The following is a 20,558-nucleotide window of genomic DNA, read 5'->3' on the forward strand; positions in this document are numbered from 1 at the left end:
TGGATGGATAAGTGAATGGGTGGCTGGATGGGTGGATGGATGGGTGGATGGATGGATGGATGGATGGATTAGTGAATGGGTGGATGGATGGATGGGTGGATGGATGGATTAGTGAATGGGTGGATGGATGGGTGATTGGATGGGTGGATGGATGGGTGGGTGGGCATACAAGTGGCTGGACAGAAAGACAAGTGTGAAGAGTAAGATAAGTTAAGAGGTGGATGAGTAAGATAGGCTTTAATTTTTTAAAAAACTTTTTTAAGATTTATTTATTTATTTATTTATTTAATGTATACGAGTACACTGTAGCTATCTTCAGACACACCAGAAAGGCCGTTGGACCCCATTACAGATGATTATGAGCAACCATGTGGCTGCTGGAAATTGAACTCAGGACCTCTGGAAGAGCTCTTAACCCCTGAGCCATTTCTCAAGCCCATTTAAACCCTATTTTTAATAAATGTCTTAAACGTCTTAACCTCTATTCTAGCCCACCACCCGCCAGAGGTAGTGGAAAAGAAATATTAGGATACAGGGGAAGTGGACCTGTTTAGAAATAGTTCTTTGGAGCAAATTCCATCTGTGTTGTCAGGATATATACCAGCAGTCCAGTTCAGTAGTGTCAGGATTGCAAACATGAATCAGCAGTGGTGGCATGACCCAGCAGAAAAAGTCAAGCCTCAGCCACATTGGCACGAGTCAGCAGGAGGGACCAGGACCAGCAGGGACACCAGGAAAAGTTTTCTGCTGTGCCTCTCTCAATGATGTAAAGATCAGCTAAGACTGGAGCCCAGGGATGTGTTACAGAGCTAGATATGTAAGCCTCTGTTACTTTCCTTTGGGTCCTATTTATCCTCTCTCTAAGTACCACGTGCCCTCCATGTGAGTCTGTGTCAGCTGACATCACTCTGCCAATGGGCCCAAGTCTGTGGAAGCGGCAAGAAGCCACCAGAACACCACCAGAAGTTGTTTAGTGTGTTTCTTTCTTATAAAGTCATGACCGACAATGGCCATTAAAGAATAACGAGGTGTACCAATATCACCTAGTGTTGTCCACCATCTGTTGGGTCCTTTTGAACACCATACGTCCTTTTACATGTTTGCTTTAACAAAACATTTTTTATCTGTGTCTGCTTCAGTGAAACATTTCTTCACGTGTCTACCTCAAGCAAAACATCCTCCCACCTGTGTCCACTTCAACAGAAACGTCCCTTCACACGTCTACCTTAGCAAAACGTCCTTTTGCCTGTGTCTGCTTCAGGAAAACACTCCTATACGTGTCTGCCTCAGCAAAACACCATCCAACACACTGACTTTCTAAAGAAACCATGTAAGTTTCCACTTCCATGGGGGATGGCAAGGTGGGTGGTGGGGATGGGACTCTGAGCCTTTCTGTATTTGGAAGAAGAGAGCATCACAGTGACCTATAACTTTGACCTTTATGATGTCTCATGCTTGAGGCAGAAGGAAGCTTTTACTCCCATGCTGGCCCTGGCAGGTACTCCAGAACCCCTTCCCCAGGGGCCCAGTGTGCACAAATCCCTAGGAGGTAAAGCCACAGTGTTGTCAAGAAGGGACTGGGGAAACACCAAACAGGGAGAGAGGCTGATTTATCTTGGAGTAAAACCAGAGGCTTGTTCACTGTTGGTGAACAGGGGGAGGGGCGCAGGGGGGGAGTCCAGACCCCACAGTCCCACCTAGCCGTCTGCTCCAGCCCTAGGGCTCCACAAAGCTTCCCCCTTGCCTCGGTTGCCCACCTGGGAATCCCTAGCAGACATAGCAGGCTCACGCTCAACCCTGTGTTTAATTACAGTTGAAGGTCCAGGCAGGTGACAGCTGGGAAGTGCTGAGTGGATGCCACACCTCACTGAGGTTCCTCTGCCTCTGACTCACCTGGATACCCTACATGCCAGGCAAGCCCCTGGGCTGCTCCCCCATCAGGGATCTGAGACCCAAAAGCACCTTAATCACCCCCCAAAAGCAACAGTGCATCTAGGTCCTCAGAGCCTAGCTAGGGCAGGACACTACCTCTGCCCACACAGAGCTGTCCACGTCACTCTGTGGACACAGCCTGATGTCACTACTCGAACTGGGACCAGAGGCACGGGGCCTGCATTTGGATGTCTTTGTTAAAGGCGACTCGGTCTGTCTTTGGTTTGCACAGCCCTCACCCTTCAGGGTTGGGGCTCAGGCAGGAGCAGAGGCTTGACCCTGACTCTGTCTCACGGGCCCAGCCAGCTGAGCGAGCACAGCTGGGAAAGGCGGCTTCCCGAGGCTCGTGTGGAAGGAGAGGTGGTAACCATTCTGGTTCTCGTGGCTTCAGGATCTGAGAGAAAGGCCTCAGCAAGGGCATCTAGGGGTAGAAGTTGGGCTGAGGACTGTCACCTGTGGGCAGAAAGAGGTGAAGTCAGGGTGACCATGATCAGTATCCACTGAACAGAAAGGCCTCAGCAGTCACGGGCACTCAGCTACCATTGGCCTGGGGCCAAGCTGCTGCTGTGTGCCCCAGGGCAACATTTCAACCTTAACCTCTCTGTGCTGGCAAAGATGCAGGCCTCAGTGCCTGTCTCAAAACTGTATGGTCTAAGAGATGTGCATCGATACCACAGCGACCCTGAGGATCACTTCTAGGTTCACAACTCCTTTGAGGCTAGACTAGAACCTGCCTGAGTGACAGGTGCAGGGCCCGGCACTGTGCAGAGGCATCTGAGAGGCTCATGGGGCCACATCCTCCATGTAAACAGAGCAGTCCTGCCTGCAGCCCTGGCCCCCAAGCAGGAGGAGTCCAGAAGGGGACAGGAAGGAGTTGTTGTCATGGGGATGAAGAACAGCTTGACCTGGCCAGCAGCTCCGGGAAAATTCCATAGTGCCCCCACACACACTTCCCCCTACTCCAGCCCTCACATCCAGCTGCTGCCTCCTGCCCTCCCCAACCACAGCCGGCTCCCTCCTCCTGCTCTGCCCAGACACCCTGAGGTCACCAACTCTCCAGTCCCTCCTCAGTCAGCCCTCCATCCCCTGAGCACCAACAGGCAGCCCAAGGCTAAACCAAAGCCACCTCCACCAGACAGACAGCACACAGTGGGGCCAGAGTCAGACAACTTCAATCAATGACTCTTGAAGGGTGGGTGGCTGCTACCAGAGGTGAGGATCAATCTGGGATGATACCATGCCCCTCAGTTAGCTGTTGCGCTGGCCGCACAGCACAGTGATGCACAGAACAGATGAACTTCATGACGGCGGATCAGTCTTCAAACCCAGGAACCTCACAGATGGCAGGTGTAGCTGCCTGATGCAGATGGCTACTACACACCTGGCTCATGGCTCCCGAGAGACCACTCCCCGCAGATGCAGCTCGCTCTCAGCAGCCACGATGGGCAGCCCGTTCTTCAGGTGATAGTCTATGAGGTGGCTGATGCTCTCAAACAACACATCTTTCGTCCGCACCTGTAGACAGAGACTTCAGCACCCATCCCTGAACGCATCCCACAGGCCATGACCCACCAGCTCAGACGGAGCTTGTCGGAAGAGAAGACTCCACCCCAATGTTCCCAGGTCCTCATGATCACAGGGCTCAGGAGGGCTGAGGCAGGAGAGTGCCTGCTGGGCAAGCATGGGGACCTGAGTTTGAACCCCCAACCCCCATGAGGAACACCTGTGCCAGAGGAACGAGGAGGAAGAAACCCAAGTTCAGCCATGCAGCCATTCAAGAAGCAGTAGGTAGTTTAAAATAAATAAGTAGATGAAAGTTGCCCTTGCGGAGGTCTGGGGTTCAAATCCCCACACCCATGTAGGGGCTTCATAATCATCTGTAACTCCAGTTCTCTGAGAGTACTGCACACAGATGGTACACACCCATACACGTAAGATAATAACAATAACACATTTGAAAAAAAGAAAAATGAACAGAGCCAGGTATGGTGGCACACACCACTTAGTGTGGTGTCCCAGTGTGAGTCCCAGCACTCAGAAGGCAGAGGCAGGAGGAAATCTGAGTTCAAAGCCAGGCTGATCGCCTACAAAGCAAGTTTCATGCCAGACAGGGCTACAGAGTAAGAATTTGACTAAGGGAGTAGTGGTGATTGATTCTGGAAAGGCCCCGACTTGATAACTTATTCAGAGATCCAGATAAATATATCCCAACTGCCACACCTCATTGTGAGGGGCGAGCTCCTTGGGTGGAAATTCTGAGAGGCCGGAGGGGTGGAGGTGCTTCTGCGAACCCCAAAATGCTTTACAAACTAGAAATTCCTTTGAAAGATTTTATTATTGTTTTTAGACAATGTTCTCACCCTGAAGTCCTACGCTAACCTCAAACTTATAGCAATCCTCCTGCCTCCGTTTTCTAAGTGCTAGGATGACAGGTCTGAGTGACCACCCTTGGATAAAACATTCTTTAACTGGAAAATGTTTTAACAAGTGGTTACTTCCATACTAAAGGGTCCATTATCTAAAAACACAGCCCCAACCCCGAAGCCTAAAGTGCCAGCTTACCACACCCTCGGGGTCCACCAGCAGCAGGTGCTTGGGCTGCCCCGCGTGCATGCCTGTGAGGACATACTGCCCCGGGTTGGTGACGCTGTCTCTCACAAGGAAGTCCCCATCGGCCCGAAGCAGCTTCTCTGCAGCCCGACGGCTCATTCGTCCGTGGTACCAGGGCTCCTGCCTCAATTGCTCCTCTGTGGGTGCAATGGGGGCCCTGCGGGTAGGGGGGCTGGGCCACTGGTCCTCCAGAGGGGGTGGGGCTGCAGTGATGCCGGCTGCCACTGAGCACGCGTGCAACTTCAGGGCATCTTCAAAGGGTCCTGTGGGCCATTTTTTTTTTCCTATTGCTGGGATAGCACCTGAGCCATCATGCTTGCCAGGTAGGCACACTGCAGAGCCACTAACCCAGCCCCTTGGTAGGGGATTTTAGGCAGGGGCTCCATCCCCTGACCATGCCCCCAGTCCTTGTTTTACTTTTGACAAGGTTTCACAAACTTGCCAAGGTTAGCCTTAAATTCTCTCTTCTTTCCTCATTCTCTCATTTAGCTGGAATGAGCTGTGTTCAGCACAAGCCAGGCCCTGAGACTTTCTAGCCCCAACCTGGTATTGGGCACAGCCTCTGCAGCTTCAGCCCTAATGCTGAATCAGCAGGTCTACCGGTTCCAATCACCGCCAAAACTGTTTTCAGGGGAAGTTGAGACACACCAGCACTCCCTTCCCCCCACTACTGAGCCAGATTCCCCCACCCCTACCCCCTTTTCACTGCCCTCTACCCCATGTGTGCCTCATTGCAGACCACATCTATGCCATGAGCTGACTTGGCAAGAGTAAGAGGAGTTGCCTCGCGTCCAGACTTCTGTGGAGCTGACACTGTTCTAGGTCAGGTGACCTCCCCGCCAGCCTCAGGACCCTCGAGGGACAGGGAGGAGGCAGGAAATGACACAAATCGGCCCCCAAGTGTCTGACACAGGAGCCCCACCATAACCCTGCTGTCTCCCTGGCCAAGGGCTAACTGGAAACCCACCTCCCCTCCCTGTGAAAGTCAGGCAAGTGGCTGTCACTCAGGGGCCGGCTGCCTCTGCAGGGAGCTCTGTCTAACCTGCTTTCCCACTGTGAGGAGCCCACATTCTGCAGCCACTGCCACAAGTACAGCAGCATGCACTCAGTAGGTTGTAATGCTCACACCCCAGTTGTAATGCTAAGAAGGTACGGTGGCCGGTGGCTGGAAGATACACCACTTCTCCTCCAGCAGCAGGATGGGGCTCTCTAGTGAGTGGGCTGCCCTCCAGGCTGGGGTTTCCGGAGGAAAAGGGCAAATCAGCTCTCCCACACCCACACGAGACCCTGAGGTGAGATTAAAACAACCTGAGATCTCCTGGCCAACTAGATGGGAACTGACAGGCCCTGCTGACAGGAGGTCTCGGAGGCTCTCCCCTGAGCCCATGGCAGAAACCGGGCTGCCCAGAGACTTGCTTAGGCCTGGCAGAGGAAGTCTGTCCCTAGATAACTGAGGTTCAGTCTGAGCCCCTCAACCCTTTGTATTCCCACGCAATCCCAGGTCAGATGGGGACAGGCCACGCACGCATGTCAAACAGGTCCTTCTTGGGGCTGTCCTCAAGCTGTAGAGGTGCCTCAGCGATGTCCTCAAGCTCCACAGCATCCAGGCCCTGGGTATTGACATACAGGTGCTCCTCGTAGTCATGTGGCCCTCGGGCATCTGCCTGCACGTAGCCATCCCCCGGTGGGGCTAGGGAGGACAGATGGCAGCGGGTCAGGCAGAAACCCAGAGGATCTGGGGGCAGCGAGGACAATGAATCAACAAGACCCAGAGGGAGGCGGCAGGAGTGGGCAGGTGTGCCCTCTGTGTCACTCCACGGGGGCCAAACCGAGGCTTCCCACAGGAGTCAAGAGCCACAACGTGCTCCAGCTGGGACAGAGGCTGGCCACGTATGCAAGTTTGAGCCAGAGCCCAGATATGCTACAAGAAGGCAGCTCTCTGGCCAAGAGGGAGAGGGAGGGAGCTCCAGGCTCCAAAGAGCTGGATGCTGAATAACACCGACCCTCTGTTTAAAGAGTAACAGTCGTGGCTCAGGCCACTGTGTGACCTGCCACATGGCTGGGCTAGGACCACTGTTACTCCTACTTTAAAATCAGAGGCCTCCTCCTCACTCCTCATTCTGAGTGTGTGTGTGTGTGTGTGTGTGTGTTGTCTCACTGAACCCCAAACTCTCATTAAGCTAGAATGGTTGGCCAGTGAGCCCGAGAGATGCTCCTGTCTGTCTCCCCAGTGCTGGAACTCTGGACATGGACCACATTGTTCAGCCTTTAGCTCAGTGACAGCAATCAAAGTCACATCTTTGTGCTGTCTTTTTTCCTTGTACTTACTCTGAATAGCTCTCAGTCTCCTGACAGCTGTTCACACCCTGCCAGGTCCCACACCACATCTTCACCCACCCAGGGGTAGCCAGATATCCTGTCCCCTCAGCCTCACCCTTGGGGTCGCTAGGGGTTATGCTGACAGAATAAACAACCTGACTTGCATTTCTCCCATCTAAGCTCAGCTGAGCAGATTTTTCAGAGCCCAGGGATGTTCCAGGTACTTCTCAGAATCCCAGGCAGGAAGTGAGGACTGGAAAGTACTAGCTGTGACCAAGCCCTCCTGGGCCATTGTGAACCCTGTCTTGCCACCCGCCTTTCTGTAACACTGAGGACACCATAGCTCTGCCCTCCAAGAACCCAGACATGTCACATAGTCTCTGTAAAACTGGGAGACTAAGAGCTTAGTCATAAAATACTGATGGCAACTAAATGCAAACCCAGAGTCTGGCAGAATGTAGCAAGCTCAAGGTTAGCTGGGCTGCAGAATCAGACGTATCTCAAAGGGGGGTTTGTTTTGTGTGTGCTCATCTGTCATCCCAAAACTCAGCGGGGTGGGGGAGGCAGGAAGGTCAAACGTTCAGGGCCATCCTAGGCTACATAATAAATCCAAGACCAGCCTGGGCTACAAGGTATCCTATCTCAAAAAAAAAAAATCTGAGAGTGAGAGAGCGTGAGAAGTCCTAAGATCTGTGAACACTGACCTGTGGGTGCTGAGGGAGGAGCCAGCCAAAGCCACAGTCCCAGGAGGGAGAGGCTAGTAAGGCATCGAGGGAATCCCTGTCACGTTCACGGGGGGCCCATCCACCCGGGATCGAGTGGACAGTCCTCACACAGAGAAGTCACATTGCCTTGTGAGGAGGCGCAACTGTCCAGTCATGAAATGACAAGAGGTCTGCAGTGTGCAGGAATGGGAAGACTTCAGAAAGAGCTGTCACTTGGACAAAACGTCAAGTGTACCAACTGAGCGTGTGCTCCATCTGGACATCCTGGGAAGTAATTCATCATCTAAGTACTCAAGTGTGCACGGAGAATTCTGGAATGCCCCAGAGTAATTAGCCACTAGTCAGGGATCAGGGCAGGAGACAAAGTCTCGTAGGAGGGCAATGTCTCCTGGAGTTTAGAAAAGTTCAATATATCCCCAATTGCAATGACCTCATCATGGGAAGCAATAAAGAGGGGAGGGGGCAGGGAGGGGGAGGGGAGGAGAGGGGAGGGCTGGGGGCACACAGCCTGCAAGACACAGTGACACACACAGAGCTTCCCTGGGGACAGGGTAGAGCACACAGCCTGCAAGGCACAGTGACACACACACAGTGCTTCACTGGGAACAGGGTGGAGCACATGCCCTGCAGGGCACAGTGACACACAGAGGTTCTCTGGGGACAGGGTAGAGCACCCCAGTCTGCAGGACACAGTTACATGGAGGGAGGGACATGGAGGGCAGGGAACAGTTTCTGAGAGTCTAAAACAACCTACCTGCACCAGAGGGGCCCATGTCCCAAGGCAAGCCACGGGCATCTCTCCATGCTGGTGTCATTCCCTGCAAGAGAGGCGTGGTGACCCTGCTATGTCCCAGGCCCACTTCCCACCCACCCCAAGGACAGCTCCATGTTCCTTCTGGCTCCACAGGAGGCTGACCTGTCCAAGGCCTCCGAGTGTCGCCAGTGCACAGGGCTGTGTGACAGCCAGTCTGGAGTCCACCAGCCCGCCCAGAGGTGGCTCCTTTCCTGGAATGCTGTTGTAGTAATTGTGGTCTGCAGCAGTCTCATCATCTCCCCAGGCCAACTCCTCCAGCCCAGTCAGCCTGCGGGCACAGAGCAAGGCATCTATGTTAGAGCACTGGGCCCTCCCTTCCCGAACCCCACCTCCATCCATCAGCCAGGCCTTCCCCTGGTAACAGTGGTGTCAGGAGCCATAATCTATGCGGTGGGAGGTGGTGCCCTGTCCAGAATATTGGCATGACCAGCAACAGCTGTTTGTACAAGACCCAATGTCAGGATGCAGCAGGCAGTATCCCATGTGTAGGATATCCCTCTCAGCTGCTATGAGGAGGCTCACGCCTCAAGAGTAAGTACAACAGGGGGCTGGTGAGATGGTTCAGTGGGTAAGAGCACCGACTGCTCTTCCAAAGGTACTGAGTTCAAATCCCAGCAACCACCCATAATGAGATCTGATACCATCTTCTGGTGCGTTTGAAGACAGCTACAGTGAACTTATAATAATAAATAAATCTTTGGGCCGGAGCAAGTGGGGTTGGCCAGAGCAAGCAGAGGTCCTAAGTTCAATTCCCAACAATCACATGAAGGCTCACAACCATCTGTACAACTACAGTGTGTACTCATATACATAAAATAAATAAATCTTTAAAAAAAAAAAAAGAGTACAACGGGGCTGCCACCTGCCAGCCCTTGGTCTAGATGATATAAGTGAAAATAGAGGGACACAAGGGACTGGGTAACAGAAGGAAGGCCCAGCCTGTCTTTGGAGGATCCAGCTAGCAGCCTGGCCCAGGAAACCTGGGTTCTCTTTACCTTTCAGGGGGCACTACAGCCTTGGGTGGGCTGTGCAGGTATTGCTTGAAGCGCAGCTCAAAGGCTTGCCCTACGGTGCTGATGACGCTCTGGGCAAGACCTTCACAGCATTCCAAGATGTGGCAGGCTGGGGAGGTCACAGTGTCAGTGTGCCTGTGACCCTCCAGCACAGCCCTGCTCCAGGCCCAGGGCCCTGAGCCCCCTCCACAATCCAGCTCACCTCTCTGGTTGATGGGGTCCTTGGCCACATAGGCCACATAATCAGTCATGTCCTAGAGAGACGGGTAGGAGACACTAACAGGGTTCGGCTCCCTCGAGGGGCAGAGGACCCAGCAGGTGGGGCCTGGGAAGGTTGCAGGGACTTGGGGCCCAGAAGTTCACCCATCCCATCTTACCGTGTCACCACCCGAGGCGAAGGAAATAGACTGCATATGATGGTTGGCGATGATCTGTGAGGACAGGAGGCAGGCATGCTCACATTCAGTCACTGACAGCCCTGGCAGGTGAGCCACAGCCACAGGAGAGATACACATGGGGGGTGAGGGGTCCTTCTTTCTGACTCTTGTCTGTCTAACATAGCTTGGGCCCGAGAGTCCCACCTGCATCTCAAGCCCCCATGAGGACTGGACGGGCCTAAGGAGAGGACAGGAAGGCCAGGTCCTGGGGTCACGTGATTATGTACCCACCTGAGTGTAGACAGGGAAACACCCTTACACATAAATACACAAACACTCCAAACAACTCATCCCAGGCTCAACCCTCCCGATATAGACCAGCCACGTGTTCATCTGCATTCATTTACATGGCCCCACCCTATCTGTGGCCTGCCACTCAGGTTCCTAAAGTTGTATAGGGATTTGATTTCCTCAGAATTGAAACACTCCCTCCTGGAGGAAAGAGAGAAGAGTGGGAAGGAGGTAGGACTGTGGAGGAGAGAGGAGGTGTGATGAAGAGTGGGGAAGGAAGAGAGGGGAAGGAGAGGAGGTATGGGGAGAAGGGAGGAGTGAGGAGGAGGGTGGAGTGGGTAGAGAGAAGGTGTGAGGGAGGAGGAAAGAATGGGGAAGAGGGAGGAGTGGGGAGGAGGGAGGGGAGAGGAGAGAGGTGTGGGGAGAAGAGAGTTCCTAAGATTCAAAATAACAAAACCCATGGGTCTCAGGAAGCTGGGCCTGTGCTCCTAGTGAGTGCTCCTCGTGAGTGCTCCTCGTGAGTGCTCCTAGTGAGTGCATCTTCCTTAGCTGAGCCTTCAGCCAGACCCGGCTGGCTCAGCAGGTAAGTGCACTGACTGCTCTTCCGAAGGTCCTGAGTTCAGATCCCAGCAACCACATGGTGGCTCACAACCACCCATAATGAGATCTGACGCCCTCTTCTGGTGTGTCTGAAGACAGCAACAGTGTACTTTTTTTATAATAATAAGAGCGAGCAGGGCCAACCTGAGTGAGTGAGGTTGACTGGAGCAAGCAGAGGTCGTAAATTCAATTCCCAACAACCACATGAAGGCTCACAACCATCTGTACAGCTATAAAAGAGTGGTCTCCCTTCACTAATATCAGCAGCAGGTTTCGAGCCCCTTCCATGTGGTGGACTGAGCTGTCTGTCTTTGGTGGGACAGAGCTCCCCCCACCCCCAAACCTTCCAGACCCCCTGACTCAATAGCCAGCCGGATTCTGGAGCTGGTGCAGGGGGAGACTCACATCCAGCTAAGTGTGAAAAAGCCCCCCTATGCCCGGGATCCCACACCTAACACTACCAACTGAGCCCCAGCCACAAGCATGCTTCTTTGGCACCAGTCCTGCCTCATGTCTGATGTGAGCTGCCTTCTGCCCCACAGCATGTGCCTTTGCCAGCACTGCTAGAAGCATCGGAGATGCATGGATTGAAGGACCCCTCACTGCAGGACGATGTGTGGGGTCACTGTTTATAGCCACAGGCTGCACCTTGTTGCTGATACAGTTTCAGCTCAGACTTCCTTGAATCCCAGATCAACCAGGGCAAAGTGAGAATTTGTGCCCACATAGGAGACGCAGGCCTGACCAGGGGTTGGAGTTGGTTGTACCTGGGGTTAGTATTAGAAGCCAGGTTAAACACAAGCACTATGGCCCATGCCTTTAATCTCACCACAGGCAAGTAGGTTTCTATAAGTTACAGGCCAGGCAGGGCTACAAGGTGAGAGTTTGCCTCCAAACAAAGAAGTAGGGTTGAGGTGGAGGTTGGAGTTAAGGTAACCAGAATTAAAAACTGGGCTTTGGGCTTCATGGATAGAATTGGGGTACTGGCTATTGTTGGCGTCAAAGTCTTCCTGCAGCCATCTTAGCTGTGTGTCCCCCACAGTGAGTCCCTCAGCAGGGGCTGGCCACTCTGCCTCTCAGCTCTGTTCTTACTACAGTCCCTTCCCCACCCCCAGCCCTGTGAGTCCTGGCCACAGCCCCTCTTGCCAGGACAACTGCTCAACTGGCCCTGGCACTGCCCCCTCAGTGTCTGGCACTTAAAACAATGCCATTGTCTCTACTCTAGGGACAGACCCCAAAATCCTCTCCCAGGGTCATGCTGTCCTTTCCCACAGTAGATGCCTCTCCTCGAGGGGCCAGCCCAGCATCCCTCTCATCCCCATATCCAGGGAAAGCCCAAACAGTCCAGGAATGCTGTGTTCTGAGAACAGTCCCTGGCTGCAACCCACTCCAATCCAAGTAAACTTCTGGACCACTGTGGATAGATCTGCCTAGTGGTGGCACTGCCCTGCATAAAGGCAAGCAGACCACTCAGATCCCGGCTACTGGAGACTTTGTACCCATGATGACTCCCATGCCCTGGCTCTACCTCAGTAGGATATTTCTGGACATTTTAAGGGTTCTGCAGATTATAGGCCAGGCCTGCTAAGAGAGTGTGGTTTAGGGCTTTGAGGTTGGCTGGGGGCTGAGGGTGGGGCTGTGGGTGGAGCTGAGGGCGGGGATGGGGCTGTGAGTGAAGCCAAGATCAGGATGTGGGCAGGGTAGATGGCAGGGTTGTGGGCTGGGCAAAGGTGGACTGTGGGTGAGGGTACCAGAGCTGCTGCAGGGTGGTGTGCAGGGTGGAAGGCAGCGACTCTCACCTGGCGGGTGGCAGGAACAGACAAGTTAAGGCCGTCCACGGAGATGTTGACTGAGATGCTCATGCCGGCGAAGCGCAGGTTGCTTTTCCCCAAGATGGAGGCCAGAGCCTTGTTGGGGGCCTGGGAAGGTACAGTGAGCCACCTGCATGAGATGCCTGGGACCAGAGGGGCTCTGGGTAGCCACAGTGTTCCCTTCAGCCTCCCAAGACACATACCAGCTCTGCAGGACCACAGCCCACACCCACCTTCTTCTTCCAGGAGCCCCGGACACCGGGCACAGCCTCATGGAGCCGATTGATGGCTTCCCTATGGGAGAATGAGATCCTACTTAGAAACGACAGGTCTAGAGCTAAGAGACGAGCAATAGGAAGCCAGGCATGATTATCCCTTTGCTCATGAGGCAGAGAGGCAAGAAGATCATAAATTCAAAGCTAGCCTGTGATTCATAGCAAGTCTGAAGCCAATCTCGGCTTCATGAGGGCAAGGTAACAAATTATAAACCTGGCTGGCAGTAGAGATAGGATACAGGGCTGATGGGAAGTGAAAAGTCCTGTGTACCTAGTGTCCAGCATGGGTAAGTGGACATACAGTATGGTCCATCCACCCACTGGAGTATTACTCAGCCCTGAATAGGAAGGAACAAGGGTCTGACATACACCACAACATGAACAGACTGAAAAGACAGTGATCAGTGAAACATTGTGGTTAATGTTAATTGTCAATGTGACAAAATATAGAATCCTCAGGGTTGGACCTCAAAGAATATCTGTGCAGGACCACTGTGGGTGGTACCATCCCCTAGGCAGGGGAACCTAGACTGTGTAAGAGTAGACAAAGCAAACTGAGCATAAACACGTTTACACTAATTTATCTCTCTGTGTTCATTGTTATGAATGTGATCTACTCGAGCAGATTTAATTTTATTATTTATTATTTATCACAAACATATGAGCAGATTCCTCAAGCTTCTGCCTTCCTATAATACACGGAAGGAGCTGAATAAACCCTGTCTTCCTTGACTTGCTTTTGTCAGGGTGTTATCACAGGGGCACAAAGAGTGGCTAAAACAGAGACACAAGGCCACAGAGTGGGACTCCATGCTAAGAAATGCCCAGAGACAGGAGGTGGATTTGTAGGTGCTGGGTAAGTTGGAGGGTAGATAACTGTTCATGAGAGCAGGGCTTCCTTTTAGGGTGTTTGAATGTTCTAGAGCCAATGTTCAGATAAGGTGTCTATAAAATACTATGCAGAGATATGTTAAAGCCAAGAATTGCAGTGGGCAGGAGTGGAATGTTGGGGCAATAAATCTACTGTTTTTGTTTGTTTCTTGGGACAGTCTATAGCCTAGGCTAGCCTAGTCATGGCTAACCTCCTGCCTCTGGCTCCCAAATGCTGGGATTCCAGGTATGAGCCAACACACCTGGCCCCATCCCGAGGCCTCACCTCGTCACCTGTGTTCGGGTGTTGAAATCCAGGGAGCGCATGGATCGAAGCACCTCAATGCAGCCCATGTACTGGGGGAAGAAAGGATGGTCAATCAGCAGGCAGAGCCCAGCCTAGGAGCTCCCTCAGACAATGCTACTTTCTCTCTAGGCATCCAGGGTTCTTCTCCTTCCCTGACAGCTACAGCCATTGCCCCAGGACCTTTGCATTCAGTGTTCTGGATGTACCCTCTCCCACCTAACATTGAGCCCCATCCAGGCCCAATCCCAAGGCTCAGTTTCATTGTCCAAGCTGTGACACTGGATGGTGGCATGCATGTTCAAAGAGTCCAGTCGCCACCCACATGGTTGGCAGATGATCCAGACAGGGACCATCTGGCTGGCAAAGATGCAAACATCAGCCATCTGCCCTCCACAGAAACCTCATAGAGCAGAAACTCTAGTTCAGTTAGGAGAGCTCTTACCCAGCATGCATTAGGCCCTGGGCTAATCCCACAAATGTGGTGTGATGGCACACACCTGTCCTCTGAACACCAGGGTGAAGGAATAGACAGGGGGATCAGAAAGTGAAAGTCACCTTCCGCTATAAAGGGGGTCTGAGGCCAACTTGGGGTACAAAGACCCTGCCTCAAAAGAAAAAGAAACATTGTAGACTAGAAAAAACATCTTTGTGGAAAGGAACACACAGTCAGAGGAACACAGGAGGAAGACCAAAGTGGAACCTTTAGCATGTCCACCACCCAGCTTCCAAGCTGGAAGGGAAGCCAGAATGGGGGTGCACACCTGTCTGTCATCCCAGCACTCGGGACAGAAAGGAGGAATGTAGCTAGACGAGGAAGTGCGTGTGTGTCTGGCATCCTGTTCCAGCTGAATTCACTAAAAGCAAACAAATAGCTTTGCAGCCCAAGTTGATACCCTCGTGTGGGACATGTGGACACTAAGATCTACTGGTGCTCTCTGGAAGTTTACATCAACACCAGCTGCCCTCTGCTTGGAGAGGCTGAACATACGTGGCACGTGGGAGACTACGGCCAGCCGCTGTAAGAGACAACTTATTTTTATCAATTTATATGAAATGATCTCCACATGTTGCTGGGTAACACGTGGGAAGAGGGAGTCATCATGAGACATCCGAGTGACTCGACATGAAGGAACACGTGATACATGCTCACCCGCAGCTTGCATTTGCAGGTCCGTGGACTTCAGTCAGGGGTGATGAATCATAAGTCACCCCTGTGATCCATCACCCATGCGATGGGAATGGGGTCTCAGAAGCACATAAGCCTTGGATGTGTCCCTGGTAGTTATCTAAGGTGATGTGAATATCCAGGGTGCAAGGCCAGGAGCTGGAGGAAGGGACCTGAGTCCCAAACCAGGGTGCTCACCATGTGAAAGGGTACAAAGCACTCAGGCCAAGCCCAGCTCAGAGCCACCAGAAAGGAGAGTCTGTGCTGTCCGTGTCACTGGGTCCTCGGGGCAGTGACCATGGGAAGGAAGTAAAAAGGGAGGAGCCAAGCAGGTGGAACAGCAGAGCCCAGGGCAGAAGTGGGAGTCAGAGTGTGGCTGGCACGGGGACCAAGTGGAAGAGACAAGGCAAATGAAGGCTAGGAGGCCAAGGCCACCCAAGCCTGCTCTCATGACGCCACAGGGCTCATTCACTCTGAACGGAAGAGGTAAGGGGGAGCTACAGACAGTTCAGATCCCCAGCACTCACATTAAAAGGGGGCCATTGTAGTACACACTGATAATCCCACCATTGGAGACACAGAGACAGAGGCATTCCTGCAACTTGCTTGCTGGCTAGCCTCTCCCAACTTGTGAGCTCCTGGCCAGTTGAGGGTGCATGTGCACACACACACATGCACGCATGCACTCAAGCACACACACTAAGGGGAGGAGCACTGTGCTACAGGGGACAGAGCAAGCAACCACATCACACAGCCACCATCAGTTGCCATGCCGCCTCAGGACACAAATCTGCAAGGGCCCCAGTCGGTTTGCTTCCGGACCCACAAAGCCCTATTCTGGCTGGTCAGTCAGGGAAAGCTTCGTGAATACGGCTCACAGGAAAGGAAACCCTTTCTCCAGGACCACAGCCACCAGCAGAGGAGCTAGCTAACGACTGCCAAAGGAGAAGGTCTCCAGACACAATATGACAATTCCCACAAGGATAGGACTTAGAACACTAGAAATACTTCCATCCACTTTCTAATGGCCAAAGACCAGGACCTAGGTCTGCTGGGACTGAGCTGCCTCTGAAGGCTACAGAGGCTCTCCTGCCTCTCGCAGACATCCAGTGGCCAGTCTTCTGTGTCCTTTGGTTTGTAGCTACACTGCTCACTCGGCTGAACTGTCACAGCCTCCTTCCCTGTCCCCCTATGGGATTTCTAAGGACAGCAGTCATCCGACTAGGAACTTAACCTTTCCTAGTTCAAGCCCATCTCCCCCAAGTGTGGAGTCCCAGACAGGCATGAATTTGGAGAGAGACCTCTCACCCCGTACAAATGCCCACTTATGTCTCACTACCTTAGCATCCCTGACTGTCAGGACCTGAAGACTTCCCATGGGCTGTCTTCTTGTATATTTACTGTCTGTTTCTCCCATTGCAACTGAAGCCTTGGCAGGCAGGGACCAGAGAGTTCCCATGTCCTCCACAAGGGTAGTACTTCACAATGGCTGGTCCAAACACCACACTGCTTACACCTCAACATCTGGAACCCCAAAAATGGCAGTTTCTGGATTCTTCACATGTATCCACCAGACAGGACAGGGACCTGGAGGGTCCAACTGCGGCATCAGTGGGGTACTCTCACACAGTGTGACACCAGAACCCAGAAATTCCAAACCATCAGGACACACAGGAGAAAGGGGACATAAGCCAGACCCAGAATGTGAGGTGGTTGACAGAGGCCACCCAGATCCTGCACGTGCATGGGCCAAGAAGCTAGAGGAAGATCTAATGGGCAGACATCCCACAGAGCCATGACCCAGGCAATCACCCAGAGGATTCAGTGTCAAGGCAGCAGTGCAGGAGGGTTATCAGTTATCAAGGCTACTGCAACAAAGTACCACAGTCAGGACAAACAGAACACAGCAGGAGTTCTTTATCACTCCCTGCTGCAGGCTGCTCCATCGTGCAGACAGCACTCTTCCTCTGAGGCTCCACAGAGGGTCCCCTTCTTCCAGCATCTGGGGGTTCTCAGAGTGGACCTCGGCTTGTAGCTCTTGTCTTTTGTTCCAGCCTCTACCCCTACTCTTAGCTGTTCTGTTTTGTCTTGTGACAAGGTCTCACATGGCCCAGGCTAGCCTCAAACTCACCTCTACACAAGAATAACCTTGAATTCCTAATCCCCTTGCCTCTACCTTCCCAGGACTGGGATGACAGGTGTGCGCCACCATTCCTGGCCCCTTTTTGGCTTTTATGTCTCAGTCATTGCAAGAGGACCCACCCTGCTCCAGTACAACCTCATCTGAATTCATTACAGCTACAACAAACCTACTGTGGCTGCTCTTTGCTACTTGTGAGTTCTTTCTCCCGCCCTTTATCCCCCTGACCCCATTTCATCCCCGAGAAGAGAAAGAAAGAGTTGAGAGAGATCCCTAAATCTAACTTCTTTGCTTTTGTTTGTTTTGAGCACAACTACTTACACACAGCAACCAATTCTCCTGAACGACCACCAACCACCAACCCGCCTCTCGGGGCCTAGCATGTATATACCCTCTGAAAAGTTCCCAGAATCCCAAACATTGCACAATCACAGAAACTACAACTGACAAAACCACGCCTCTGCTAGAGCATGAGGCAAATCATAGTCAGCTGCTGCAGACAGTTCACTGCAGCCCCACATCCCAACAGCTAGCATGAAGACAAAAGCATATTGTTTTATAAGATTTCTGTATTTTTTAAAGAAACCAAAATTCCAAAATTGTCACTAGACGTATTTCCTTTTTTATTTGTTTTTTTTTTTTTTGTCTTTGTGTGTGTGTTTATAGATGATTCTGAAACTTGCTATGTAGACCAGGTTGGCCTTAAACTCATACAGATCCTCCATCCTTGCCTTTCCAAGTGCACCATGCCTTTCTTCCTTTAGCTTTTGAGATGGGTCTGGCTATGTAGCCCAGGCTGGCCTAAACTATTGATGATCCTCCTGCTTCAGCCTCCTGAATGATGCTGGGACTACAGGTGTGCTCCACTAAATTCACTTCCAAATAAGGTCCTATTTGGAAGATTCCCCAAGACAGAGAATATTGGAGACTCAGAGGAGCCTGGGGAAGGGAGAAGTAACATGGTGGACACTGATGGGAAAAACAAAGACACAAAGAGAGATCACCCTCCCAGCATCCTGGTGCAGGACATCCAACAAACAGCATTCTGAGATCATGTAGCACTTCGTCAACAGTGGTGGGCAGGAAGCCAGACTGGAGTGCCTGAGGTGAGCACTACACACCAGCTTTCTCTCAGCTCACCTTCACACACTGCACACACCGGCAGATGCTTGGATCGGAGAAGATAAAATGTCCCCAGTGACTTGAGGGCACGTGGTACACCATCCCCCACACCTCACCCCTTGCAAAGGTCACAATAGAAACCTGGGTAGGGGCTGGGGCTAAGCAGATACAGAGTTCCAGAGTTCGACTAACATGAAAAGGGCTGAGCTCCATCCCCAGCATCATAGAGAATGGGTGTGGTGGTGCATGACTGTCACCCTGGCTCTTGCAAAGTGGAAGCAGGAGGATCAGGAATGCAAGGTTATCCTCAGCTACATAGTGACTTCCAGGTCAGCCTGAGCTACATGAGACCCCGTTTCAAAAACAAAACAAAGAACAAAGGTCTGGAAGTGGTGACACTCATCTTAGCATCCCAATATTTGGGGTTGATAAGGCAGAATGATGGCCTGCAGCTGGAGATCACAATCCTCTGGCCAATCCCTACCCCTTTCCATCTCTGCCAAAATAAAGGGGATAAACATAGCCAGGCCCCTTCACTTCATCGGCTCTGATGTGGAATTTGGAACCCTGAGCCCTGAGCTTGAGTCCCCACTATAAGCCTGCAAAGTTGCTTTCTTCGGGGTTAGGGAACCCTCGGCTACCTAGTCCTTATCTTAAGGACTCTCCCACCCAATAGCGGGGGGGGGGGGCGGGGGGGCTAGCCTGCGCATGCGTGTGTCCCCCACCTGCGCCCTCTCCCCGCCCCTCCCCACGTGACGCCGTGAGAACCCGGACCCCAGCGCCTGCGAGTGGGGGCGGCCGAGAAGCGCGCGTACTGGAGACTGGGTTCCTGGGTTGTGGGGAGCGCTCACTTGGCTCTTGGGATCCAAGAGACCAAACTGGGGGTGGGGGCGGTCCCAGACCACGGCGCGCCGGGAAAGAGGCTGAGCGCACTCACCCGAACGATGTAAGAGACCCCGGGCCCCAGGACCCTGGCATCGGGGTGCAGCCAGCCGTGCGCCGGCTTGTGAATGAAGCCGCCCTTGCGCACCCACTCGTCGGCGACATCCGGAGTCACCCGCGCGCCGCGCGTCCCCGAGCCCCGGCAGCGGCCGAGAGCGGGCAGCGGACAGGGCGCGGCGCAGCGCGGTTCGCAAGCGCCCAGCACAGCGGCCAGCGCGGGGACCCCGGGCTCCGGCTGCGCCTCTGCCACCCCCGCCACGCGCGCCGCTGCGGGACCACGGCCCAGGAAGCTACCCGGCGCTGCGAACTTCCACTGCGGCATCCGCGGCAGCAGTGCGCAGAAGGTGGTGGGCGCCTCGGGCTCGGGGGCCGCGCGGCCACCCGGACCCTGCGTCATGGCCGCGGCCGCCGAGGAGCCCCGGCTGAGCCTGGTCCAGAGCCGTGCGCTCCTCCCCGCCGAGTGATGTCACCGCTCCGCGCAGCGCGCAGCCGCGGGGGGCTACACTCCTGGGACCCCGACCCTGTTCTGGCAGCGCCGCCCCCGACCTAGCGCAGCCTGCCGGGGCTCCCCGAGGGAATGTCCAGTCAGGCTCAGACCGATGGGGAAACTGAGGACAGGGGTCGCATACACGGGGCGGGGCGCCATTCTTCAACTTCCAAGTCTCTCTTTGCCTCCGCTCCAGCAGCATCCTATCCTCCCTTCTTTTCTTCTAAATAGAGAAACTGAGGCCTGAAGTCGCAGGTGCAGGGAGTGATCCCCTAACCCCGAGGCCACCCTTCACCACTGTTCCAGCAACATCCTGCCCTTCTTTACTTCTAAGTTGAGAAACTGAGGCCTAGCTTTGTAGAGCTCTCCTCCGGCCCCTAAGTACCCCTTAAGCCACTGTTCCACCGGGTTTGCTCAGTGAGGAAACCGAGGGCTAGGGTAAGGATAAGGCACAATAGGGGACTTGAGGTCTGGGGTGGTAGAGGCAGGATGAGACTGTCCGGGTCCTTGACACGTTCAGTCATATCCTGCCCAACTTTACTTCTAAATAGGGTCCAAATAGGGCCTGGGCCAGTGCACAGGCTGGGGTCCAGGACAAGAGAACCTCAGACTCAGAGGGTCCCCCCTCCAACTGATCCTTCTTTACTGGTTAGTGGGAAAACTGAGCCCTGGAGCAAGGCCAAGGCTTAAAGGGAAACTGAGGCCTGGAAGTGAAGCAAGTGCCCAGGACACCGCGGGTGGCGCTGCGTCTGGAGAGG

General features: G+C 53.3%; 1 protein-coding gene across 1 annotated transcript; it reads right to left on the reverse strand.

The window, feature by feature from the left end:
- Positions 1-267: 267 nt before the first annotated feature.
- On the reverse strand, positions 268-19,772 carry Shc2 (SHC adaptor protein 2). The gene is made up of 13 exons (XM_021174542.1): positions 19,309-19,772; positions 13,924-13,994; positions 12,726-12,786; positions 12,481-12,600; positions 9,791-9,844; positions 9,616-9,667; positions 9,396-9,522; positions 8,503-8,668; positions 8,341-8,404; positions 6,068-6,232; positions 4,495-4,805; positions 3,314-3,447; positions 268-2,385 (listed from the first exon to the last, which is right to left on the reverse strand). The coding sequence occupies exons 1-12, from the start codon at positions 19,708-19,710 to the stop codon at positions 3,319-3,321; spliced, it is 1,722 nt and encodes a 573-aa protein (XP_021030201.1). The 5' UTR covers positions 19,711-19,772; the 3' UTR covers positions 268-2,385; positions 3,314-3,318.
- Positions 19,773-20,558: the final 786 nt, after the last annotated feature.

The sequence above is a fragment of the Mus caroli genome, chromosome 10 (assembly GCF_900094665.2).
Source record: "Mus caroli chromosome 10, CAROLI_EIJ_v1.1, whole genome shotgun sequence".
Taxonomy (NCBI): domain Eukaryota; kingdom Metazoa; phylum Chordata; class Mammalia; order Rodentia; family Muridae; genus Mus; species Mus caroli.